Source organism: Miniopterus natalensis, chromosome 1, assembly GCF_054644295.1.
Source record: "Miniopterus natalensis isolate mMinNat1 chromosome 1, mMinNat1.hap1, whole genome shotgun sequence".
NCBI classification, from domain to species: Eukaryota; Metazoa; Chordata; class Mammalia; order Chiroptera; family Miniopteridae; genus Miniopterus; species Miniopterus natalensis.
The window spans coordinates 28854520-28881838 of record NC_142081.1 but is presented as its reverse complement, the minus strand read 5'-3'; the positions used below and the strand labels follow the sequence as shown (position 1 = coordinate 28881838).

The 27319-nt window shown below is 45.4% G+C and overlaps 1 protein-coding gene across 1 annotated transcript in view; it reads left to right on the top strand.

Moving 5' to 3' along the window:
* Nucleotides 1-1985: 1985 nt before the first annotated feature.
* RHOJ (ras homolog family member J) overlaps nt 1986-27319 on the top strand; it is a 73537-nt gene continuing 48203 nt past the window's right edge. The window contains exon 1 of the mRNA XM_087819991.1: nt 1986-2182. Within this exon, the coding sequence (XP_087676117.1) occupies nt 2020-2182 (163 nt within the window). The 5' untranslated portion in view covers nt 1986-2019. The remainder of the gene's footprint in view (nt 2183-27319) is intronic.

Here is a 27319-nt window from a genome sequence, read left to right as displayed (position 1 = left end):
GAAAGAAACCTCCTCAAATCAATTAGATAATCTGAATACTTAAAAATCAGTGCTCCAGCCCAGCTTGTGTGGCCCAACTGCTGAGGACCAACTTATGATCCAGGAGATTGCAGTTCGATTCCTAGTCAGGACATGTGCCTGGGTTGTGGGCTCCATCCCCAGAAGGGGGCGTGCAGGAGGCAGCCAATCAATGAATCTCTCTTGTCATTGATGTTTCTATCTCTCCCTCCCTCTCCCTTCCTCTCTCTGAAATCATTTATATATGTGTGTGTGTGTGTGTGTGTGTGTGTGTGTATAAAATCAGTGCTCCAAAATCTCTAAGAAACACACAATTTCTCCATCAAAAAAGGACTTGACCCATTTGTCAAAATCATTTGCAGAGTTCCACTTCCTTTCTAAGACCAAGCACATTAATCAAGTGCAGAGCTTCAAAGGGGCTTCGTTTTGAGGGATCCAACAGACAAATAAATTAGCTGCCAGTGACTCCTTTGTAATTGAAGGGAGCCAGCTGATTCCCTGGATGGGGCTAAATCCAAAAGGGAACCGTCCCAGTCAACGCAGCATTTGGGGGCCTAAAACAAAACCGTGACAGCATCCCACACACTCGTTTCCAAGAGAAAGGGTGAGCCAAGCACATGCGTGTTTAGTCACTAATAGGAGGACGCAAATGCCCCGCGTCTGATTGATTTATGTGCTACGGCAGTAAAAATGTTTGTGTCTGGAAGACACCTTTGTTTCAGCCAGAGTTGTGCTCCACCGTGGCAACTTATAAACCTGATCGCACACAGTACACCTATGATCTGCGTTTCCCTTTGAACAGTGCAACTCTGGGAAGTTTTGTGTGTGTTTGTTTAATTGCGGGGAGGCATTGCTGAAGATTTCTCATTTAAGTCCGTGAAGAAGTGTCCATGTTTAATTTACAGAGCTTTTCACTGGTGACTCAGCGAGGGGTGAGGTCATTCGTTATCCTACAAGGGCTGGTGGGGTTCTCCCCGCTCACTTACCCCCCCCCCCCCCCCCCCCCCCGCTTCGTTTCCGTGGCGGACCGGCCTCCAGCGTCCACGCTTCCGTCCGCCTCCTCCCGCCGCCGCAGGCAAGCGGCCTCCCCGCGGTGGGCGCCACGGAGGCCTGACGGCTGGGGCCTGCGGGGGCGCCCCCACTGCAGGTGCTGGCAGCGTCCCCCAGGGGTGCGCGCACACACAGAGCCCCAGAAGTGCACACACACACACAGTTCCCCAGAAGTGTGCACACACAGTACTCCAGAAGTGCGCGCGCGCACACACACACAGAAGTGCGCACACACACACAGTTCCCCAGAAGTGCGCACACACACACATACACACACACAGTTCCCCAGAAGTGCGCACACACACACACACACACACAGTTCCCCAGAAGTGCGCACACACACGCGCGCACACGCACAGTTCCCCAGAAGTGCGCACACACACACACACACACACACACACAGTTCCCCAGAAGTGCGCACACACGCGCACACACACACAGTTCCCCAGAAGTGCGCACACACACGCACCCGCACACAGGCCCCATTGTTGCCGCCTCCGGGCCGCGGGCCCTAATATGGAAAGCAGCAGGAAACCCATGATTTCCTGACGCCCGCGGGCTGGAGGAAGCGGGGGAGCGCTGGAAAGCCCGGCTCTCCTCCATGTTAGATGTGGGGCGGGAATGCGCGGGCAGCCGCCGCCTCCCGCGTCCCCAGCCAGGCCCGCGGCGAGGAGGCAGCGAGGCGGCCGGCGGCGCCCGGCGGGGAATGAGGGCGTCTGAGCCCCGCCCGGCAGCGGCGCGGGGCCGGCGCGCGCAGTAGTCGTCCCGGGCGGGCCTCCCCGGCATGGCCAGCGAGGGGCCGCGCGCCCGCCGCCTCGCTCCAGCCCGCGGCGCCCCGGGCGCCCAGGCGGAGGCCAAGTGATGCGGAGCCCGGCGCCCGCCGCCCGCCGCCCCGCGGGCTCTGGGACCGGCGCGGGCTCTGGGACCGGCGCGCCCGCGGGGGCCGCGAGGATGCACTGCCGGGAGCGCGGCGACGGCGACGGCGACGGGAAGACGATGCTCAAGTGCGTGGTGGTGGGGGACGGCGCCGTGGGGAAGACCTGCCTGCTCATGAGCTACGCCAACGACGCCTTCCCCGAGGAGTACGTGCCCACCGTGTTCGACCACTACGCAGGTAGGCGCGGGGGGGCGCGCGGGCTGCGCGGGGGGGGGGCGGGGGGGCGCGCTGCGGGGGGCGCGCTGCGGGGGGCGCGCTGCGGGGGGCCCCCCGGCCTCCCGGGGCCCGGCTGAGGGCTGCGCAGCCCTGGGTGCGGGCCTGGCAGCCCCCAGGGCGCCCCGCAGGGCACACGACCGAGGGCTTTGCTGGAATTATTAGAGCAACTGGTTCATCCGTCTGTATTGTAACAGCCCCCCGCCCCCCCAAATCAAAGGAAGAATCCTGGAGAAATTCCCTGAAATGCGCCTTAGATCTTGGGGCCAGAGGTGTCACTCAGCACGCGCCTAAGACGTGTCAACTTTTTATTCTGAATGTAGTGCAATTGCACCACGATCCTTCTTTTACCAAAAAAAAGATCTCCACTAAGCACACAACTGGCGAAAGACGTGTTTCGCCGCTTTCCCCTTTCTCACCTCAGGCCATTCATAAGGGAAAACGCTGAGATCAACACGCACGGGGCTTGCCGTTCTCCGTAACAACTGCTGCTCTACTACTGCGCTTTGATTTTCCTGGGGTTGTGGGGGGCGGGGGGGGCTATTAAAAGAGTTTAAATATCTTGAAGGTAAAGAAACACTTTTAATTGATGGGTTTTAAAAAGTAAAAATAAAGAGAAAAATAAAATCAGAAGTGTTTGAAAGTATATGCCAAACGGACAAAATTGGGGATAAAATATGTTGAAGCCTGACAGTTAACATACTATAGTCACAACTTAATTCTTTCTGGTATATTTATTTTTAAGTGTTTTCCAAAGTTTAGCTTATCAGTGTGATATCTTATCTAAATGTTTCCACTTTACTCTTACTTTTTCTCTTAATTTCCAAAACAAATCTTACTCGATTTCTTAAAAGCAAGTTCATGAAATTCTTCAGAAGTTCACAATAGCCTCGATTTTATAACTTGTGTAACACAGTGATCAGCCTGGTGAGTTAGCAGAGATTCGAGGTTTTGTAAGAGGAAAATTTCCTTCACCTTGGCTCTGTGTCAGATGCGGCGGAGGGGAAGTGGCCCACAGGAAACCTGTGTGAGTGTTGGCTTTGTTATGTGGCCTTTTGAAATCCTCTGTCTGCGGGAAGTAGCTTCTTTTCCAGAGCTAAACAATCACCTAAGTCCCCTCCTCCTGCAGCTCCAAGATTGATGACAATATCACAGAGCAGGCGGGGAGAGAACCGTGGAGTCCATTTCCCAGCAGGTTTTCTGTATTTGTAGAAATTAAGAGCAAATTCCAATGCTGGTCCCCTGAAGCTTTTCTGAAAATGTAACGACTACGCCCAGGGAAGAGCATTTTAATGAGAACAGGATAAAGAGAAGAACAGGTAGGCTTTCACCTTGGGGGAAGAAAAAAAAAACAAATTATGAAACTATGGCATCTGTGACTTAAAGTTACTAACTAGGATAGTTGACTGTAAATGTTTTAATGAGGCTATTTATTCTCCACCCTCTTTCTGCCAGAAAAGGAAAACTGGCTGGTACCTAATTTCAAAAACAGACCAAAGGTGGACCCCCAAATCTACAGTGTCGTGTGAGAAACAGAATAAAACGATCTTCGCAGATACGGTCAGCTTATAAACGAAAACATCCGAGCTCAGAGGCTGCACCACCACCAAGTTCCACGAAGGTCAATTGTCTTATAGCCCATGTGTACCTATGTGGTGGTGTTTGAGCGTCAGAGCATCTTAAAGGTTTGGGCTACTCCATGATTTTAGTTCTCAAGAAATCACAGCCACTGCACCCGCCGCAATAATTTGCGCATAGTAGGCATTGCCGAACATTGTTGCTCCGATTTACACTTTGTGCCTTTTTAGTATGCAGTCTTTTCATGTGCTTGCAATTAGGTTATAAAGGAAACGAAGACATGAGTCAATACGTCTAAGATAGTAATTTTCCGTCGATAGAGGGATCGCCTCCGTCACAAAGACGCTAGCTCCTTTTACCACCATCCCCTGAACATAAGAGCTACATTCTGACACTGTCATGTGAGAATCTACAACCAACGGTAAAAAAAACTAATGCTCTCTTCTCCATGTGGAGAAGTAACCGGTATCCAGTCGCTGGGTCCTACCAGACTACGCTGAAATGACAACCTGCCTGCAACTAGTTTACTGAGTCTTTAGAAAATTGTAGTTCAAGTCCAAGAGAGCCTGTTCCTTGAAAATGTTTCCCTAATAGATGCCCATCCCAGGAAGGTAGAAATGTAATAGTAAGGACAGAAATGCAGCATGGCCCTCAAAATGGTAAGCTCTGAAGCCAGAGAGCCTGGTTCTAGTACTGGCTCTTCATTACTGTGTGGCCTTGAGCAAGTAATTTAACCTCTCTGTGCCTCAATTATCACAAATGGCATAAAAGGATTGTTTGTGAGGACCAAATAAATTAATACATGCAATCCTTAGAACAGTGCCTTGCAATGATAGGCTTTAGGTGCATCGTAGCTATTATTATTAAGAATAGGTTCTCTACACTTACGCACACTTATAAAAGGGAATTAAAGTCTCATTAAAAGATAAAAACTATAACAAGAAAAAATTTAACTCCAAGAGTAGCCTCCAAATGGAGTAGTGTGTGATGGAATGTGTGACTGTCCTTATAGTCATCATGTGTATTGATAATTGATAAATGTGTCCTTATAGTTATTATGAGTATTGATCATTGATAACTATGTCTACATGGAGTAATAATAGTGGGATATTCACTTGGGAGAGGAAATATTAGTTTTGCATGAGTGATTACAGAAAAATCAACAACCAACGAGAAAAAAGTGTTTTAAGTTTTGTCAATCTTAGTCATTTTCCCTCTTCCCACGTATCAGAATCTGGAAGTACATCTCCTCCATGTAACTTTCCTTGACTCTCCAAGGGGAGCTCCTTGCTCCGTCTCCAACCCACCTCCAGAAACTTGTTGACATTTCTAGAACACAACTTCCACCACTGGGTAGCAACTTATCTGTTTCCTTATGTTCCCACTCTCTCTGTGCTGTGAGCTCCTGAGGAAAAGGGTCATGTCTTTCCAAATCAGTGTTCAGTTCTCAGTCCTCATCATACTTGGTCTCTTGGAGGCTTTTCTTATAGTTCGTTACTGCCCTTGAAACACTGTCTTTACTTGGTTTCAGAGACACCACAGTTCTCCTGGTTTTTATTCCCCTCGCTGGCAAATCTCTCTCCATCTCGATGCTGCCTTCTCCAGCTCTCCCAGCCGTGAGTGCTAGTCCCTGGCCCTCTTCTCTACTGACACTCGTGCCCTGGCTGATTATATCTTGTCTCAGAGCTTTAAATATTACTTACACCCTGATAACTCGTAAATCTATACCTTCACCCCCAATAACCTCCTGAGACCCAGACTCATATGTCCAGCTGTCCATTTGGATATCCAATAGGCATCTCAAACTTAACCTGACCGAAACAGAATTTTTATTTCCCCCAATCTACTCCTCCCCTAGCCTTCCCCATAGAAGTACATGAACCCAGTTGCTCAGAACAAACAAACAAAAAATTGGTATTCTCCTTAAAGTCTTTCTTTCATTAACAATACCCCCTGCCCTCTCCATCCAAACCTGCCAATCAGCTCAACATTCACAGTACATCTCAAACCTGACTACTTCTCCCCACTTCCATTGCCTTCGGGCTTACGGAGCCAGCGTCATGTCTCATCCAAACTACTGTAAACACCTCCAGATTCCCTGCTCCTAAGCTTCCCCCTGTGGTCACTTCTGCACATGGCTCGCAGGGGGACTGTCCACAGCCACGCTCAGACCCCATCATTTATCATGGTCTATAAGGCACACCGTGACTTTGTCCCTGTTATCTCTCCAAGCTCACCTCCTAACTCTGCTCTTAGTATTTCTGCTCTAGCCACACCAGCCATCTTGATATTCTCCAAACACACTCACCTCCTTCCACCCTTGAAGACTTTGTATTTGCTCTTCCTGCAGACTGACACTTTCTCCAGATCCTCCTCAGCTTCAGCTGACCTTGCTGTTTAACACATTCACCACATGCAGAGTCACTCTCTAGTCTCTTATCCTGCTAGGTCTTTCTTCATTACATTGAACACTACCTGGCATTATACTTACATTTATTTGCTTACCATTTTTAACCCACACTGATATGTAAATTCCATAAGGGCAAGGACTTTGTCTTGTTCGCTGCTCTATCCCCAACTTCTAAAACAGAGCCCAACACAGACCCTTGATAGAGAGTCATTGAATGAATGAATTAGTATGTCTTAATCATCTTAGGCCCTCCAGTGCTGAGATAATTCCTGGTCCATGAAAGCTTTGATGAATAAATTGCTGGTCCAATAGATAGCTCTTTAAGAATGAACATATAAAAATATTTAATACATTTATTATATTTATGAACTATTTTGTTCACATATTAAATGAATATTTCATCTCTGCTGGAATTGTAACACATCATTGGATTTTCTTAACCTAAGTGGCCAATATCAAGTCTATCAAATATGTAACTCTAAATGTGTACATTTCATTTGGTAACAAGTGGGATGTACTCAAATTCCTCCATATACCCAAAAGCCTGCCTAAATTTTGGGTGACACACTCAAACACTTAAGTTCTTATATAAAGAACATGCTCCAGAGTAGCCTCAAGTTCAACTAAGGGCTAGGGCTAAAAATTGGGGGCACTAGGATGACAGTAGAAAGGGTCACTCACGCTTTTTACAGGTGTACCTAAGAAATGTCTCTGGGCCCTGCTTCCTGCTCCCCTCCAGGATGACCCAAGATGTCCTACCAGCCTTTAGAGCTTTCACAGCTCACCATGGAACAACCACATTTCCTCTCCCAAACTATCTTTTTACCCTGTCTTTAGCTTTGAGTTTTGTAGTGGACCCCTCACGGAGAAGGTACTGTTGATTAATATTTCACATGACGTGACAAAAGGCTAGCATTTCCTTTTTGAGTGTAGTCAGGCTGCATGTTGAGTTAGACTGTGTCCGTGGTTTGTATGTTCCTGTGTGTGTGTGAACTAAGCTGATTCAGCTGAAACCTGGGATGATGTACCTCACGCACCATTTCCATCACTCTCAGAGTCAGAGTTGATTGTGTCTGCGGCTCTATCTTCTATCATCCATCCCTCCTAGAGTTTGTCGAAAACCACCTGTGTTTGGAAAGTCCTTTTAAGCCACTATTTGCAAACTCAGGCCACCTATGCAGGAAATTAACACAATTCATGGAAAAGGGGGGAAATCTAGTTGCTCTATCAACTGAGTGATATATAAAAGGAAATTTTCACAGAGAGCTGAAAGTCAACTCTAACTTTTTCCACCTGATTAAATGGTGGTCCGTCTAAGGTAGACTCAGTCACAACCTTTGGCCAGAGTAGAGGGGGAGTCGCATCCGCAGGGGGAAAAAATAACATAAAAGAATAAAAAGTGAATTAAAGCAAAGCCCCTGGCCTATGGAGGGTTGTGGCACGGTGCTACCCATTTGGAAATATTTACTCAGTAGTTTCTCTTTTGTTCTTTCTGAAGACACCCGCGAGTCTCTGGAGAATGGATGAGATTCATGTTTTGTAATCCAAAAGGAAACCTAAAACAACTCTCATGGGACTATGAAATAATCATCAGGATTTTAACTTTAAACAAAAATATAAAAGAAACCAGTGGAAGAGGAGACAAGAATGGGCCAGTGGAATCATTCACTCTGTTCCTCCTAAGTGCAATCATGCTCAAAACCCTGACTCATAATATTTTTTTTATTGATTTCAGACAGAGGAAGCTAGAGGGAGAGAGAGAGAAAAAAACATCAATGATGAGAGAGAATCATCTATCGGCTGCCTCCTGCATGCCCCCTACTGGGGATGGAGCCCACAACCCCGGCATGTGCCCTGACCGGGAATCGAACCGTGATCTCCAGGTTCATAGGTCAATGCTCAGGCACTGAGCCACGTTGGCCAGGCCCCTAATATCTCTTTTTTGCGCCTGTGTGATATGTGGCTAATACTTTTTCTGAACTCTTGGAGACTTCACCCAAGGTGTAGTGACAGGAATTACATGGCTAGCTCCTTCCACAGTCTACACTACAACGCTTATGAGAGCAATCACGTTCAGAGGCTCCCGGGGTAGACCTTACACTCAGAAAGCGAAATTGTGAACTGCTTCTCTCAGGAGTAAAAAAGAAGACTAAAAGAGGAAAAAAGAAAATTAAGTACCTATGACCAGAGTGACCCAAAACAAGCCATGCTCCCACGTTTAGAAACTGCATCTGCGGGTTCTAATGCTCCTGCATCCCAGCTTTAGCTGCCCACAAAGCAAGGACTGTGACCAAGTCAGGCTGCTGCGGACAGGCTCCCAGCGACCAGGCCCTCAGCGACCCATGCTTTTAGTTCCACGGGGCCTGGCTCCCTTCGCTGTCCAGCTAGGAAATGCTTCATCACTTTTACAATTTAACTGCCCATTGAGGTTGGGCTTCAGGTGAACAGTATTTTATTTCTGAGATAGCTTTCTCAAAATCTGCCGTCTCTCTCTTCTTGTGAGTCAAATAGCAAACTGGGCTTAGAGATAGCTTAGTACACTGGATGTCTATGTTTTTGGATGTCGCCGGCCTGTTCTACACAAGCAGCATAAAGCTGGACAACAAACATGAGGCCTCTTGGGAAAGGACAGGAAAGGAAACCCAGCAGAGACTGTGTCTCTCTTCAATCATGAGCCCAAGATCACAAGGATTTGTGGAGGTCCTGCCCTCTGCGTGAGGATGCAAGTTCTGATCAGGCAGAAACTTTACTTTCCCACAAACAAAAATCCACACCACCCCCCCTTGGGTTAGTTAGCAGAATCCAAAGAGTTAATTTTCCGGGTGTAACACAGGAGAAATCTCATCATGAATTCAGTAGGGACCATCTGTGAGTCACGGAGAGGCCTGGCATCATTCCTGAATACTCTGAACTTTTGGATGTGTCCGATTTTCACGAAACAAAAAGAGCTGATTCATGGGCATTCACTCAGCATTTTGTCTTGGTTCACAACACAGCTTTTATTCGGGGTGTTCTTCACTCCCAGTCTCAGTGTGCGGTAGTATTAATTACGAAACCCAAAGGCCACGAGGATGTGTGTTAACAACGATAAGCACAGCAGTACACTCCCATGGCCCTGCAGTCACACTTGGGTTCATACGCTGACTCATTGCCTCCTCGCAATGACCCCACGAGGTGCTATTATTTTCCCAATTTTACTAATGAGGACATCAAGGCACAAAGATATCTGCCAGTTTGCCCAAAGTTAGATACCTTGTGATGGAAGAAGTGAAGGCCATGAGACAGTAAAGAATTAAGCAGTGTATCGGTGGTATCAGTGGTACCCTAGCCAGTGGTAGCTAGGGCACACTAACCTGCTACAACAAACAGACCCAAACATGTAAAGGTTTAACCCCATGGCAGGGTGTTCCTTGCTAACGTTGTGGTCCTGGGCAGGGGTTCGAGTCAGTGGGGCTGCTTACCTCCACGGGGCCATTTAGGGACTTGGACTCCTTCCGTCTTGTGACCCTGCCTTCCGCTAGGATCTCAGTTATCTGCATCCAGCCAGCCCGGTGAGAAAGAATACAGAAAAACTTGAATGGAAAGTTTTATGGGCCAGCTCTGGAAGCGAAAGGCTTCATTGCTAGTCACACTCAGTGACAAGGCCACACCTCACCCTGGGCGAGGCTGGGAAGTAAAGCCCACCTACGTGGCCAAAGGAGGGAAGAATGGATTTTGATGGAAATTAGCCATCTCCGCCTGCATCAGACTCGCCAGCCATCAAGTATCCTTGCACACTTTTTCCTACAGGCAAAACAATCCCACCCTTTCCTAAAAGGAACCGCCCAAAGTTCCATTCTGTCACTGAAGCGGGTCATCTGCAAGTGGCACACTGTCCTTTCCATCTGATGGAGATGTGGCTCCTTAGTGTCCAATGGAAGACTAGTGATCTGTCCTATATACACAGTCACCCCTTGGACAGTGATAGAAGGGGGGTGGGATAACCAAAATATCCAGACCCCCTTTCAGAAAAGGGGAGAACGGGAGACACATCGCGATAACAGACCCCCGATGGCCAGCACAGGGAGGACCCGTGCCCTGGTGGTGGGAAGTCTCTTGCATTGATCTCAAGGCTGTTCTCCGAGAGGAATTCCTTCACCCATTACTCTTGACTTTCCCTGGCTAGGCTCCCCGGTGGCTTTTCTTCTTCAGCTGCTGTCCTCTAGGACTCACATTCGAACTGGGCCTTAGAGGGTATGTCTTCCTCGGGGCTGCACAACTTCAGAGCCTGTTTCTTGTGCAGTTTGGGGGCTCAAATGGTGTGGGGTTTTTTAACAGTCATAGCATATTTAGTGCAAGCTTGAACTTTCTTTGGAAATACAACTCTCTCCACAACTTAACAGGGCTTCTGGTAAGTTCCATGTGTCAGCAACCACATCCAAGACTGAAGTATGCCTTTCCTAGACATATTTCTTAAACATGCTTTCTTTGTCTGCTTCCTCTAGCCAACGCCTTTGGCTCTCACACTAACGATGGCTCCGTGGAGGCCATAGGAAGCAGCAGGCTTAGATGGGAGGGCAGTACTTGCTGGACCTTATCTTAGACACAGAGATAATTCTCCTGTTTAAGTGGAGGAATGAACATGGTTGTTCAAATCTTTTTTTGATTGCATCTCCTGTTTGTGAAATCTAAAAATAATCAGTTTGTCCTGGCTGGTAGCTCAGTTGGTTAGAGCACCGTCCCGATATGCCAAGGTTGTGGGTTCAGATCCTGGTCAGGGCCTCTGCAAGGGTCAACCAATGAGTGCGTGAATGGGTGGAACAGCAGATCGATGTTTCTCTCTCTTTCCCTCTCTTTCTCTCTCTCTCACACACATCAATAAATAAATATTTTTTCAAAGATAATCAATTTTCCAACTCTACAAGGCCATAATATGTGTTCTATCAACCTCTGCTTTCAAAACAACAAATTCAGCTCTTTTCTTTCTTGTAACACCTTGCTAAACAAAGTAACAATTCTGGCATTTCCCAACCTTTTCTTTGAGTGCTGTAGACTCTGTAGGAACTAGGTCTACCTTCCAGGTTTCACAGGCAACAGTTCTGCAAAATATTTTGCCACAGTATAACAGAGATCTTTATTTTCCCAGCCTGTTCTGTTTTTTTCCATCTTGTGTCTCTGCTGTTGCCTAGGACTTTGTAGTGCTCTGTATCTGGACAGTCGAAGATGAAAAAATATGAAGAAGTGAAGGCAAGGAGTGGTGGGTAAGGCAGGTCCTCATGTGGCATAAATCAGTTCTAGTCACATTTCACTGGAGAGAAGTTAGATCCTCGGCCACATATAATTGTAAGAGAGGTTTGCTATAGGCCCAAAGAAAGAGCAAATAGATTTTAATGGATTTTACATTAAATACAATAGACCCACATAAACAATATAAACTACTCTAAGCGCTATATTTAGTTAGGTGTTTACTCAACTACAATTGAGATGCCTGTATTTCTTGAGGTTGCCTGGTCATCAGAAAAACCTGCTTGTTAAAAATGCAGAGTCTCTGGTCCATGCCAGGGCTGCTATCCCACTAAGCGATAGATCCACTAAGAAAAAGAGCTGTAAATATACATTTCTGCAAGCATCTTAGGTATTTCTAATTACATGAAGCCTATGAAATTCCCATGTCATAGTTCAAAACCTTGTGGAGATCATACGTTCATATGGTTTGATCTAATGTAATTTAGCATGTTCAGAAAACCCTTTTTTTATGCTGTAAAGGTGCCTATAAATCAAGTTAAAAGGAACAATTCTATAATTCGCTGTCAATCAGCAAAAAGCATTTAAAATATATTAATTATATACAATTAATCATTATATAGTAATTATGTATATATAACAACAAATTATATATGTGTGTATATATAATTTCTTAACTTGATAGTTTCTAATGGGAGAAATTGTATAAAACCAGAAGAGGCCTTCAGAGCTGCTCAAAAACAAGTATCGAATTCCTAAATGAGGAACCAGAGTGCTTGTCAAAAATATCTGTACCCATGACTGGGACATAGAGACACCCAGAGAGAGAGAATGTACAAGGCTGAGAACCACAGAGTGCTGGGAGAACGCCGGTGTGAGGCTGAGAGAGGCCTCGGAGACTCAGGACAGAAGGAAGGGGGAACTGGAAACCATGACAGTATGGGACTAACCAAGCAGTGAGGAGACTAACCAGGCTAACGCGGGTGCACCAAGCGGTGAGGAGACTAACCAGGCTAACGCGGGTGCACCAAGCGGTGAGGAGACTAACCAGGCTAACACGGGTGCACCAAGCGGTGAGGGGACTGACCAGGCTAACGCGGGTGCACCAAGCGGTGAGGGGACTAACCAGGTTAATGCGGGTGCACCAAGCGGTGAGGGGACTGACCAGGCTAACGCGGGTGCACCAAGCGGTGAGGAGACTAACCAGGCTAACACGGGTGCACCAAGCGGTGAGGGGACTGACCAGGCTAACGCGGGGGCGCCGAGCGGTGAGGGGACTGACCAGGCTAACGCGGGTGCCCCGAGCGGTGAGGGGACTGACCAGGCTAACACGGGTGCACCAAGCGGTGAGGGGACTGATCAGGCTAACGCGGGGGCGCCGAGCGGTGAGGGGACTGACCAGGTTAACACGGGGGCACCAAGCGGTGAGGAGACTAACCAGGTTAATGCGGGTGCACCAAGCGGTGAGGGGACTGACCAGGCTAACGCGGGTGCACCAAGCGGTGAGGAGACTAACCAGGCTAACGCGGGTGCACCAAGCGGTGAGGAGACTGACCAGGCTAACGCGGGTGCACCAAGCGGTGAGGAGACTGACCAGGCTAACGCGGGGGCGCCGAGCGGTGAGGGGACTGACCAGGTTAACACGGGTGCCCCGAGCGGTGAGGGGACTGACCAGGCTAACGCGGGGGCGCCGAGCGGTGAGGGGACTGACCAGGTTAACACGGGTGCCCCGAGCGGTGAGGGGACTGACCAGGCTAACGCGGGTGCCCCGAGCGGTGAGGGGACTGACCAGGCTAACGCGGGGGCGCCGAGCGGTGAGGGGACTGACCAGGTTAACACGGGTGCACCAAGCGGTGAGGGGACTGACCAGGCTAACGCGGGTGCCCCGAGCGGTGAGGGGACTGATCAGGCTAACGCGGGGGCGCCGAGCGGTGAGGGGACTGACCAGGCTAACGCGGGGGCGCCGAGCGGTGAGGGGACTGACCAGGTTAACACGGGTGCACCAAGCGGTGAGGGGACTGACCAGGCTAACGCGGGTGCACCAAGCGGTGAGGGGACTGACCAGGCTAACGCGGGTGCACCAAGCGGTGAGGGGACTGACCAGGCTAACGCGGGGGCGCCAAGCGGTGAGGGGACTGACCAGGCTAACGCGGGGGCGCCGAGCGGTGAGGGGACTGACCAGGCTAACGCGGGTGCACCAAGCGGTGAGGGGACTGACCAGGCTAACGCGGGTGCACCAAGCGGTGAGGAGACTGACCAGGCTAACACGGGTGCCCCGAGCGGTGAGGGGACTGACCAGGCTAATGCGGGTGCCCCGAGCGGTGAGGGGACTGACCAGGCTAATGCGGGGGCGCCGAGCGGTGAGGGGACTGACCAGGCTAACGCGGGTGCCCCGAGCGCGAGCTGCTGGGAGAAGAGCATCGGCCGCGATCAGCAAAGCTTCTGAAGTATGAGTGGCTGTGGGCTGAGCCTTCTGCCTGTAAACAACCATCGGCAGGGCTGTCAGCCTTCAGAGGGGCCGCGGGGAAGCGGGGAGCCCCTACCCTCGGAAGCAAGGGGCCCTGAAGGAGGAAAGGGCTGGCCCTCGGGTGGGCTGCTGTCTGTCCTGGCCGCTGCTGCCGTTCCGCCAGATCCATCCGGCCCTACGATTATGAAATGAGCAGGAACATCTGTTTCCCTTCTGCACACCCTCTGTTCCCTTCACGCTTTGACCCAACATTTAGGGAAAAGCAGAAAAACACAAAATTGGAAGGTCGCCTAAAATTCAGTTTCTCAGAGTCCAAAGAGTTTCAGGTTGGACTGGAATCCTAGAGCCCGGTTCCTGAGAGGGCCTGCCAGTCACGGAGGAGGCAGAAGCCTCGGCTGGACTCAGCACGCTTGTCTGAAAGCCAGCGACAAGAACGCCCGCTCGTGGGGACCCAGCCTTCCTTTGGGGTCTCTCCAGCTATTTTAAAACAAATTAGTAAATCAGGACTTAGAATGTGACCCTACCTGCAAAGAGAGAATCAGTGATCTGCACGGCCGAAGCAGAGTGAACCACAATGAACAAAACTGCTTCCTGATCCTTTTGCAGTAATATTTACAGCTTATTAATAAAAAATCATAATTAGTTGCCCTGGCTGGAGGGGCTCGGTTGGTTGGGCATCGCCCCGTGCAGTGCACCAAAAGGTTACTGGTTTGATTCCGGTCAGGGCACAGGCCTGGGTGTGGGCCCCGCCCCAGGTAGGGGGTGCAAGAGGCAGCCAGTTGGTGCTCCACTCTCACATCGATGTTGCTCTCTCTCTCTCCCCCCTCTTCCCCTTCTTTCTCTCTAAAAATCCATTTTTTCAAAATCTTTTCCAAAATAGTAAATTAGCTAATTATTTAATATGTGCCAAGCCCTGTGTTACCGTTGCTGTCTTCCTTGAGCCTCGCATTACCTCCAGGTAACAAGTAGCTTCATTTCATAGACAAGGAAACTGAAGCTTAGAGAAGTAACTTGTCCGACATCGCATGGCTGGGAGGCAGAACTGAGACTCAGATCTGCCCAGCTCAAACGTTACTCGTCCAGGGAGGCCAGCCCACCCTGATTAAACGGGGCTCCCCTTCAAACCCTGCTTATTCCCTCTGTAGTTACTATCTGATTTCATTGCCTATTGCTTGTCTCCCCAAAGAAAGTACAATTCATGAAGGTTAGGTTCTTTCTGTCTCATTTACTCTTATGTCCCCAGTGCCTAGGAATGAACCTACAACCCAGAAATGTCTACTGAATAAATGACCAATTAATTGACTGAATGAATGACATCCAAGCATCTCAGTCTTAACCACTGCACTGCACTGAACTTAGCACCTTGTGGATAATTTTCTGTGTTGAACTTGACCCTTCCACATCCTAAAAGGATATATCCTAAGCATCATGAACATACATTCAGAAATATTATATAGGCTTTGTTTAAAACATATAAAACAAATTTATTTTTCTAGGGAAAAAATTCCAAAAGGTCTTGCTTCCAGTCAAATTTCAAGCTTGTGAATTCTGAGTGATTTAACTAGGCAAAAGTGATTTGCCCAATTATAGTAAAGATTTCTGTTTTATATTTGTTTTTCTGGGGCCATATACTACAGGCCAAAATAAAAGAAAAAGTTAAATCCTTAAGTAGGTACTTTATAACTTTTTTTTTCAAATAATGAGATCAATTAAGAAGAAAAACAGTAAGTCAATAATCTCCTTAATGTATATCAGATATAAACCTCTTAAGAATTGTGAATGTTGTTTATAAATTGCAACCATCCTTTCACTAGGAAGTGTACTAATTTTCAGCTGGTATGCTTGCAAGAAATTCAGTGAACATGTTCATATATATTAATAATGGGGCACTTTATACTTGTCAAAGTAAGAGCTGTTAGGAAGCATGGCTGTGCTCTCTCTCCCCTCTGCTCAGACTGGGTTAGCCTGCACTGTGAGCCCTAAACGCTGCTTCCCTCAACTAAAATTAGTTTCATATGACACTTACAATGGTTCAAGAGGGTAAATAAGAGCCTTAAGAATTTTCGATAATAAACAGGGTTTTTTGTTGTTGTTTTTTAAATATGATTTTATTCATTTCAGAGAGAGGAAGGGAGAGGGAGAGAGAGAGAGAAACATCAATGATGAGAGAGTCATTGATCGGCTGCCTCCTGCACGCCCCCGACTGGGGACCGAGCCCACAACCCGGGCATGTGCCCTGACTGGGAATCGAACTGTGATCTCCTGGATCCTAGGTCAATGCTCAATCGCTGAGCCACGCCCGGCAGGGCCAATAATAAACAGGTTTTAACCAAACTTTTAAAAAGAGACAGAGAGTGACTGTTCAATCTTGAGTGTCAATATTAGGCAGAAACCTTGCTGTAGAGGTTTATACTTTACTCGTCTCATCATTTACCCTCCTAATAACTCTCCGTACCATCCCCCCTTTTAGGTAAACTGAATCTGTCAGGCTGCAGGTCAAAGCCACTTCCTCTCACTTAAGTCAGCGAGCACAGAGAAATCCCCGTTGTCACCCTCAGAGTAACGGGTCTTAATGTATTTGAAGACCAAGGAAATGTTCATCCTTGTCATTCTCAGATAATAAATACATCCAGGTCTTTCCAACTCCCTTTAAATATGACCTGTTCTTTCCCCATTTTTAATGGGCAGCTTCTCATGAATTCACCTCAAGTCGGTCATAAACCACTTGTCTTTCAAATGCACAGCCAGCACACAGTAGCTCTTGTCATTCTGGGGTCAGGAATGGGTATCTTGTCAACATGGGTAGGTGCAGTCCTAACAGGATGTAGAAGTCTAGACTAACTAATCTTTTTGATCACCACTATCTTACGTCTTTTCCCTCATTATTAGGGAAATGATGTGTTCCTAGGCTGACACGTGTTTTGGCATTACCGGAGACGTTTTGGTCCCTGTGGCTACCACAGATGACTGTTTTATAGCAGAGAACACTCACACTGCCACTATAACAGACAAACTAGTCTTACCAGGACTTAGCATGCAGCAGATTACAAATCGCCCTAACTGACTTTTATGCTTCATTCACTTTCTACCAGTTAACACATGAAAAGCTTCATAAGAGTAGTGCACATCGGCCAAACATCCCACTTAGCAACCTCACCTATTACCACAGACCGAATTCCAGTTTCATAAAAAAGAAATGTTCCAGGGTCATCTAGAGCTCATCCCAGGGTCATCTAGAGCTCAGTTCAGGACGGTCTAGAACTTGGTTTGGGGTGATCTAGAAGTCAGTGGATTTTTCTGGACACGGGAAGGAGTCTTAGTGCCAAGCTATAAACCCTGAAGTATCTACAAGAGGTCATAAGTTAGTTTGGACCCTACCACATTATCAATTAACCTTAAGTATAGCCATTTACACAGTAAAAGAGATTATATTGTGTCTATTTCTATATGTGGGTGCTCAAGTGATTTCCAGAATTTCAACTGATACCCAAGTGTTAGAGCTTACAGGGGTGGGAAGTTGGAAGGAGGTCAGGAATATAGATTAATCGATGCATAGCTTTCAAAGGATCCACACATCATTTGGAAACACACACACATTTTATTTGCTTCACTGTACCGAGGAGCTAGTGCATCCATCATAGTTTTCCTGTCTGATACCAGCGCAGCCTCAGCTTTCCCACCGTTTGCCGTGTCGGGAGCAGGTGAGACCTACGTATTGCCTGTGAAATGAGGGAGAGAAACTCTGTTCCATTAACAGAGACACTCAGTTCCACTTTCACAGCCAACGTCCGGTTACTTTCACCAACCTTGCAATTAACTCCAAGCCCAGAGAAAAAGGGCACCAAGTAAAGCATTTTGAGGGTGGGAAGAATCAGCCCACAGAATGGCCCATTTGGCCCATTAAAAAATGGTTCACGTGTTTTTATTTCTTTGTAAAGGAATAAGACGAACAACCTTTAAACAAAGTAACGGAACATGGTGACTTCAGATTCCATGCACAGTGTTTTTCTTTTCGTGGCTCTTAAAATCAATAACCTGCTGTTGAGAGATATGACATATTCAAAAAAGAGCCTCACTGAAATGGTTTGGGGTCTTACTTCGCCTTTCCCTGGTCTCCTGCTGTGAAGGACCCCGACCCTGCTTGGTAAGTACGTGACTGTGCCCCCTCGGAGGTACCTTTATCTGGTGAAAGGGGGCCCCTCTTCTAAAAGGCAGGCACCGGTATATTTACCTGACAAGTGGCTCCTGATTAGCTGGATTTCATGCCAACCCCACTTAAATGTTACCTTTTATTAAGGAAAAACCTAAGAAATGTTTTCGTGGTACATGTGAGCATCGGAGAAAACCAGTTGTGGAATCGCGCTGTGGGAGGGGGGCTGAGCGCCTCCTCCTCAGACTACCCGGCGGTTCAGAGGAGCAGTGCAAGTCTGGCCCCGAGCAAGGGCCTTCAAATCCCTCAGATCCTCGGGGAGAGAAAATGAGTCACATGGTCCTCTGTGCCCCCTCAAGGACAAGGTTCCTTCAGCCTCCAATCCCTGTGCTTCTCCACGGGGAGCCAGAAGGCTCCTGCCTTCATACAGACAACAGTCCTCTATTCCTCTCCAAATTTCTGCTGTTTTCTTGTTTTAATACCAGGTCTCAGAAACAACAAGAGTCTTATATTCTAGGGATAAAGGCTAGCAGAGGACACACCTTGTCCCTGGGTAACTCCACCTCACTCCCCAGGAGAGGTGCTGTGTAGACCAGGGTCTATCCGAGTCCTGATCCGCTGAATCAGCGGAGGCAGGTGACACGAGAGAGCTGCATGTTCTTAGAAAAGAGCCGTGTGTGTGTGTGTGTGTGTGTGTGTGTGTGTGTGTGTGTGTCAGAGAGAGAGAGGGAAACCCAGCTCCCTTGGTAGGAAAAAGGAGGGAAGGATATATATTAACATGCTCCTCCGGTATCGCCCTCACACGAGTCTGCTTTTCCAGATCAGGGTTCAATCTCATCCCTACAAAATGACTTCAACATGTTTTATTTGGTTTTAAGAGAAGACGCTATTATCCCAAAACACTCTTTAAAAGTACCTATAGTCACATTTTGTGGTTCAATTTTACTCTACCCTGAGTACCTCTAAAAATATTTTGTTGAGCAAATTTATTACCACTCTAACTCTCTAGCATATAATTCGGCATTGAAACCAGGTATCTAGGAAGTAACCTGCCTACAGGCAACCAATCTATCAGCCAAACAGCCTTAAGAAATTACAAATTATATAATGTACATGGAAGCGTTTTATGTGCTGGAAAATACTACCAAATGTTATTTTTTCTTATTAGTAATAAATTACCTTATTTATTAAATGTACTACAAGTGTAGAGTGACATAAGATGTAATTAGCCACAAGGTAGAGCAAAGACATAAAACCAAACCCTTCCTCCCCGCCCAGGACCGCGTCTCTAGGGGTCCTTATTTGCTCCTGCACATGTGCCTGAGCAACACAGATGCGTGCGCGCCAGAAACAGGGCTCAGGACCAGAGGTGTCTGCTCGCGCGCTGGAGCTCGTGCACACAGGCTGCTTGTTCCTTTCGTAGGTGGGAACGCCTCAGAGCTGCTGGCATTATCCCCGCAGCAGACATGGGGAGGGGGGTGGGGGTCTCCACAGCCCAAGCCCTCCAGCTGCAGTACCAGAAAAGTGGTTTCTAATCGAGCATGTAAATCCATTTTTATTACCTTAAAAAGACTCACAATAAGAGCGTGTGGATATTAAAACACTCTGTTCTAAAGACATCATTGTAATTTTCCTGTTTACTGTTGGTAATGTAGCTCAAACAATTGATTGCCTGCTGAAAAACCCAGGCCTACTAATACCAAATTCGGAGTCGTTAACAAGCGCAGTTAGTCCCCGCTGGGGCCGGTCCAGACGCTGGTGGTTTGGAAGACTTTGTGGGCTTCTTTCCTGATTTCCCCGCATTCCCTGCCTTCTGAAGTTAGTGGCCACCTTTCTCCCACACCCCACCCCACCCGGGGACGCTCGCTAACTCCCAGCCTTGCTCCTCTCCAGCCCCTGAACCCCATCAGGAGAAAGCACGTTCCCTGATTGCACCCAACTATCACTTAAACAACGCTTATCACTTACACAATTATCATTTATACATTTGTAAGCTGCAGTTGGAAGTTGAGGGAGGAGAAGAGTTTTCCCTTGAGCAATATAAATTGCCTCTAGCTTTCCGGGAGGGGTTGTGTTCGCTACCAAAGAAGATAAATTATTAACTTATAATAACCTCATCCTTAGTCCCATGTGCTGAAATCTTTCACTTCTCAAGCAATTTCTACTCTAAAATGTTTATTGAGAGTTTGTGAAAATCAACTTAATATTTTGATATTTACTTCTATAAAAGTAATAATATTTCATTGGGACTTCTGGTCTAACCATAATTGCATAAACCCAGTTTCCTTCTCTTCCTGAAAACCATCCCAAAGAAAAAATGGAAAACAAAAATACAAACTATATTTTCAGTAAAACCAGGATATATAGTCCAAAATATTTTTTAAAGGATGTCAAAAACAGCAGAATTCTCAGAAGAAACAAGGGGAGCAGAAAGAAGCTGAGGAGACAGAACCTAGTGGTGATAGGTCTCAAAAACTGCCAACAAAAAATACTTTTTGAAGAAAGTGAGGGACATACCTAGAAAAGATCTATAGCCCAGGAACATAAGAGTAGAGAAAAGAGAATAGTCTGAAGGCATCAAAGCTTCCACAGAACTAGTTCGATCACAGAAGCTAAGGACCTCATTAAGAATCAGATAAAGCTATGTGCAAGAGAGGTTTTTGGCAAGTACTTAAGGATATTTCAATATTAGAAAATCTATTAATAAAATTAATCTAATTAGTAGGTCTTAGGAGGAAATTAGTATGATCATCTTCACGGAGATAGAAAAAGCATTATAATAACTATTCATTACACTTTGATTTAAATAATAACAACAAAATAGGGAATTGATTATATAATAGCCTCCAAAGATGACCATTGTCAAATTTCTCCCTTCCCTCTATAACTATGTGACTCCACCCTCAAGAGGTGAAGTTCATTCCCCAACCCTTGAATCTGGGCTTGTCCTGTGACTGTCTTGACCAAGAGAATGAAGAGGAATTGATTTTCTGGGATACTGAAGCCCAGAACTTCCATTCTCTTAGAACCCTGCTGTCAATGCTGTGAAGCCCAAGCCATATGGAAAGACCAAAATGAGAGCTAAAACACTCTGGTCAACAGCCTCAGCCGAGCTCCCCAAGTCAACACCAACTACCACCGCACATGGAAGTGAGTCATCTTGGAAGCTCCAGCCAGGTCAAGCCCCCAGAAGACTGCAGCCCAGGATGACATAAAGTAGAAAAGCTACCCAGCCAGGTCCAGTCAATCCACAGAGACATGAGATGATTATTGTTTTAAGTCACTAAATTTTGGTGTAGTTCCTTATGCAGCAATAGACCACTTAAACACATGGGTATTTTGCTTATGTATCTATCTCAGTCCAAAAGCCAGGATCATGCTTAAGTGGAAAAGGCTAGAAACAGTTCCACTAGAGTCATAAATAAGGCAAGGTTCCCATATTGCCATTGTTATCTAACATTTTATGAGAGGTACAAGATGATGCACTTGGATAAAAGAAAAATATTAGTGGTATTTAAAAAAAAAAAAGTTTACTCTCCTCCAATCATTCTGGTCTCTTTGCTATTCTTTGTAAATAAATTCCCCTTTTTGAGATTTTGCTCTTGCTGTTCCCACTGCCTGGCACTCTGTCCCCAATAATCATATGACTGGCCTGCTCACTTCCTGCAGGGATCTGTTCAAATGTCACTGACTTAGCGAGGTCTTCCCCAATCTCTCTATATAATAATGAACTGTTTCCACTTATCCTGCTTTATTTTTCTGCAGAATTTATCACCACATAATATATTGCGCGCACACATGCATGCACTCACAGAGCACATTTCTTTACCATCTGTCTTTTAAGGTGAAGGGCCGTATCTCTGGCATTTAGAAGAATGCTTGGCACTCAATATCTTTTGAGTGAATGATTAAAGTTTACAAGGGTCTAATGCTTTCACTTTCTAGATATTTTTTATCTTGGTTCTTTCTTAATTCCAACATTTTTTTTGTATTTATCTCTACTTTTTCCATCTGATTTTTTTAGTCCTTTATAGTGGATATTAGAGCATACTTATGAATAAGCACAGAAAATTTGAACAGTTTCATAATTCAGTGAACCCCACCACCTTGCTGGGTGACATTAACAACTAGGCAAACAAATCAAAATTCCTTTTTTTATAACATGCCATGCTTGCACTATTGTTTTTCCCAGTTATGTGGGCAAAGAACTAGTCATACTGTTACAAAATTTCATCATATAACTACGTTGCATATCCGTGGTAGGAATGATGCACACACATGTAGAGTGGTTGCAAAGATGTGCTCTGGATCAGCTATACCTCAATGAGACACTCAGCTCTGTCTTACAGTGTAGTTTCATCTGGCCTCACTTAAGCTCTCTAAGCAATAGTTTCTTCATGTGTAAAGTGAGAATATAGTAGGCCATATTTCAACAAGGACATATGAGCATGAAGTGAGCCAATGTGTCAATACATGCCTCAGCGTTGAATAACTGTCAGTGGCTTTTGCTATTATTGTTTTTGTTCATGTGGGAGAGATACTTGATCCAACTTCCGTGTCCTTCTGTAGCATCTGATCTTAGAGACTGTATTTTCCCTGACTGTGCTCTGTTCCCAACATCCAGGAAAGAGTGCACAACACAAAATGTCCACAGATTAAACCCATATAGACTGATGGTAGTTGATTTGCTTCATGAGACCCTGAAGTGAGGATGGAAGTTTATGGAGTGTGCATATGTAAAGATCTCTTTGTAAAGAGAACAGAAAGTCACAGTACTTGGGCTGTTAGGACACTGACATGCCTGAGGCAGCAGATGATGTAAAAGGACTTCCTAGGGTCCCTTCTAAACCTACATTTTATTTTTCTTGGTAAAGCCTTCCCACACTGTGAGTTTCATCGAATCGTTTTCAACTAGAGAATTATTGCTGCTTGCTTCAACTAAATTCTTACATTCTTGGGTATTTGGCATACTTTCTTCCTTTTTGATACTTGAAAAGATTAATTTTCATAAGCACTTATTACATTTAAATTCAGGATAGGAAAAGCTGTCTTATTTCCCCAAAACTACACTTTGCTATACTATCATCTCAAGGGGTATTCAGACAACAGTAGGAAGGAGAAAGATACATTAGGGTGCCTGGGAAGGGGAACACAAGGAAAACAAAGTCTGTTTCTTAGAGCCATTTCACTGCAAAACTGTTTAAGGAAGTTTGCCAAAATGTTGAACATGAAAGAGTTTAGAACAAATGCAATAAACCATTAAAATAGATCCGTTTTCTCACATGTTTTTTCCTAAAAACTGTATGTGAACTTGTACATGTGGAAACAAAGGTGAAGGTCCCTGTCCCCACAGATCTCCGTCTGCTATACAAATAGCCGTTTTCTTTAACCACAGTTTCTCTTGAAGGCTTCAGACAGGCATTCCTAGCCATTTGCTAAACATATCTACTGAAGAATGATGACCTGGTAAAGAAATTAGCTCCCTTTCTTTTGATTGTAGAATATTTAAAAACCAGAAAACTTGTAAACACTGTGATCCCAAAATACTATTATATTTCCTGCCAAATTTATTGTTTCTTATCTAAATCTCCTGGGGCTTCTATATTGTGAAAGCATTCACCACTCGTAACTCTCTCTTTACTCATATACTAATCTAAGTTCTTAGACTGCTGCTTTTGTGATTCAAAATTATTGAAAAGCATATGAAAACTATTACTAGCCAGGCCGGTGTGGCTCAGAAGTTGAGCATCAATCCATGAACCAGATGGTCATGGTTTGATTCCCAATCAGGACACATGCCCAGGTTGTGGGCTTGATCCCTAGTAGGGGGCGTGCAGGAGGCAGCCGATCAATCATTCTCTCTCATCACTGGTGTTTCTGTTTCTCTCTCCCTCTCCTTTCCTCTCTCTGAAATCAACAAAAACATATTTTTTAAAAAGGAATTTTTAAAAAACTACCAGTTCCACAATGTGACACTTTCCACAAGAAAACTGTCCTGGACTCTTATTTTTTTAAAAACAGGCACTATCATAGATAGGAAAAAAAGTAGAGACCACTCTATTTTAAATGCCATGTTTTAACCTGGTTGGGTCCTGACTTTAAAAAAAAAAAAAAAAATTGGACATTTTAATATGAATTACTTTAGATTCTATGAGAAAATTAATGTTAATTTTCTCGGGTATAATAACAGGTTGTGTTTATTTGGAGAATGTCCTTATTTTTAGGAGATGCTGCTAAAGTACTATGGGTACAGTGTCACCATGTCTGCAGTTCACTTTCAAGGGGTTCAGTGGGGAAACTGTGTGGAGAAAGAGAGAGAGAAAGAGAGAGAGAAAGAGAGAGAAAGCGTATGTGACCTAATGTTAACACTGTTGAATCTAGGTGGGGGATAGAGAGAGTTCATTCTTTCAAGTTTTTAGAATGTTTCAAAATTTTCAAAACAAAAAATTGGGATAAGATCTTCTTTAAAGGAAGTTGTGTTTGCTTGTTGTTTTTTAAAATATGTCTTTATTGATTTCAGAGAGAGGGGGAGGGAGGGAGAGAGAGAGAGAAACATCAATGATGAGAGAGTCATTGATCGGCTGCCTCCTGCATGCCCCCCGCTGGGAATCAAGCCGAAACCTGGGCATGTGCCCCTGGCCAAGAATCGAACCTCAGTTTCCTGGATCATGGGCTGATGCTCAACTTCTGAGCCACACCAGCCCGGCAATTGTGTGGGGGTTTTTAATGATAATTGTGCCCTGTGTTACAACACACTTTTTCAAATTGAGGTAGTCATTAGGTATTAGACATAAGTAAGTGTGTTGTTGAAACTAACACAACAGAGGTGCCTTGTTTCTGATTATTATATCTGGACCTGTGTTTAAATTAGAAGATTAAATTCTCTAATCCTACTCTAGAATATACCGAAAGACTTCAGTTAGAATTATTTTCACACAGAAAGGAAATATCAAAATGCAAATGTATTACTTTCTTTAAAAATATACTTCTTTTTTTTCTTAGATAAATAGTTTTCCCAAGAGAAAAGTGTGCATATGGGACACATGGAAGAAATTTCCCTTCATAAATACATTTCATTATTTCAGTGTTTTGAAAGCTAAACACAGTACTCACAAAGAGTTTCCATTGTTCCCACAGTTTTCTACATACATCATATCTCCCCTTTGACATCCTTTCTGCTAACTGAGACTCCAAAAAGTCTCTTTTATGGCCAGCAAGTGCCAAGCGAGGCTGCAGGTTCTAATAGAGGATGCAAGTTTCATGAGTCACTTGACATAGTTCCTTTGCGCCTGACAAAGCCTTGTCAACAAGACTGGCCATGTGAAGCAGCTGTGCTGGTAGATGGCCCAGCTGAATGCCTTTTGGGGTATTCTTTCCCAAGTCCGTATGTGGCATGGAATGTTTTCTAGTGGCCAAAAAGTAGTGAAGGGGCCAGAACTCTCTCTCTGTAGAAAGAACTTAGAAACACACACACACACACACACACAGTGGGAAATTTTATTTTAATGAACACTGAGTAGACAAAAGAGGGTGTTTTATGAGATATAGTTTGTTTATAGAAATAGAAAATATGAGCAAGAGAAAAAAATCAGTTTCTCCATTGTTAAGAAAGAGCTTGGCTGTAGCAGGAAACAAAATGACATAAGCTCGAAAGTATGATCTGACAAAACATTAACCAGCTCAATTTATCTCATGAGAAAAAAAACTTTAAAACTTAAAAAGAATAATTTCCTTTAATTTTCAAAGTACAATACACAACACTTGAAACAGTGTGAATGTCAGATGAATACCAGTTCCTGGAAAACTTTAAATGTTAAAACATATCTGCTCTTGCCCTAGCTGGTTTGGCTCAGTGGTTAGAGTGTCGGCCCTCGGACTAAAGGGTTCTGGGTTCGATTCTGGCCAAGGGCACATACCTCGGTTGCAGGCTCCATCCTTGGCCCCAGTTGGGCACCAATGTGTCTCTCACACATCGATATTTCTCTTTCTCTCTCTCTCTCTCTATCCCCCCTCCAGCCCGAAAAGCTATGGAAAAATATATTCTTGGGTGAGAATTAAAATATATATGTCTCCTCTTAAGAGTCACCAGTATTTCTTAAATTCTCCTGGTTTCCCTTGTAGAGCTATAGCAAGAGATTGGTGCGTGACATGGCATTTGATTAGCAATCAATTAGTTAAAAACTCCAGTTCCGCACATGTTAAGTTTTAGCTTCATTCAGCTCTAAAGAGTAACATCTTGTTCCTTTTTTCCAAGTGGTATCCAAATATGGTAGAAACAGGAGCTATAATTGAGAAATGCTGATGAGAATGTAGGTATACCTTTTGTAAGTCAGATTTTATGAACTTCTACTGCGTTTGCAGGTTAGGCTGAATTAACTGACGTGTAACATCGGACCATCTCCATCACACCTGGCCTTGTTATCACACAGCACCGTGAGGTTCAGGGATTTTTCACGAGCTTCTCGTTTTCTAGCAAGTACAACTTAGGTATGAAATGAATTTTCCTTGCCACACAAGCCTGGCTGTTCCCCCACCCGGCTCCGTCCTGCTGGTGCTACAGCTGCCAAGGGCTGGCAAGCTTCAGACTGCGTTCAACACATTTTCTATTCACCCTAATGGGTCCCTCTTGGCCTTGGTTTCCACAAGCAGTAGATCATGGCTTAGTGTGACAAATCTTTCACGTAGGGAAAATTCTTTTCTTGATAACTCATAAGTAAGGCCCGAGGGGGAAAAATTTGCAGAGTTCAAGTGTATTTAGAAAGCTCATTCAAGTCCATCGTAGAAGTGTTATTACAGGTAACTGCAATATTTTGCTTGTTTATTTGTCTGTTTCTTTGTTTTCCTCAGACATAATAAAAACATAGAGTTCAGAGCAGACCACCTTTAGGAAGCTGTGGAAATTGCTAAAGCAGCAGTCATCATCAGCATGGTCTAACACAAGCTTTTCGGAAGTCAGGGCCAGGGAAAACCTTGAGCTGTGTCCTGCTTAGAATGGTAACACAATCATCCTGGAGTTTATGGGACACTGCTCTTGCTCAGGAACTGTGATGAGGACATGGATAGATACCAGCACATTTTCACTGTGATCCTGGGAGGTCACTCTGATTTCTCCATTTCTGGAAACGAGGACAATCCAGCACAATTAAGAAACGTGTCCACGGTCACATCAGGCATGAGCAAGCAGCAGACTTGCCATCCCAGCACACGCTCAGACCCTAAAACCACACTGCCTGTCACAGCCTAGCCTGGGTGCTGGGGGTCTGGGAGCCCCAA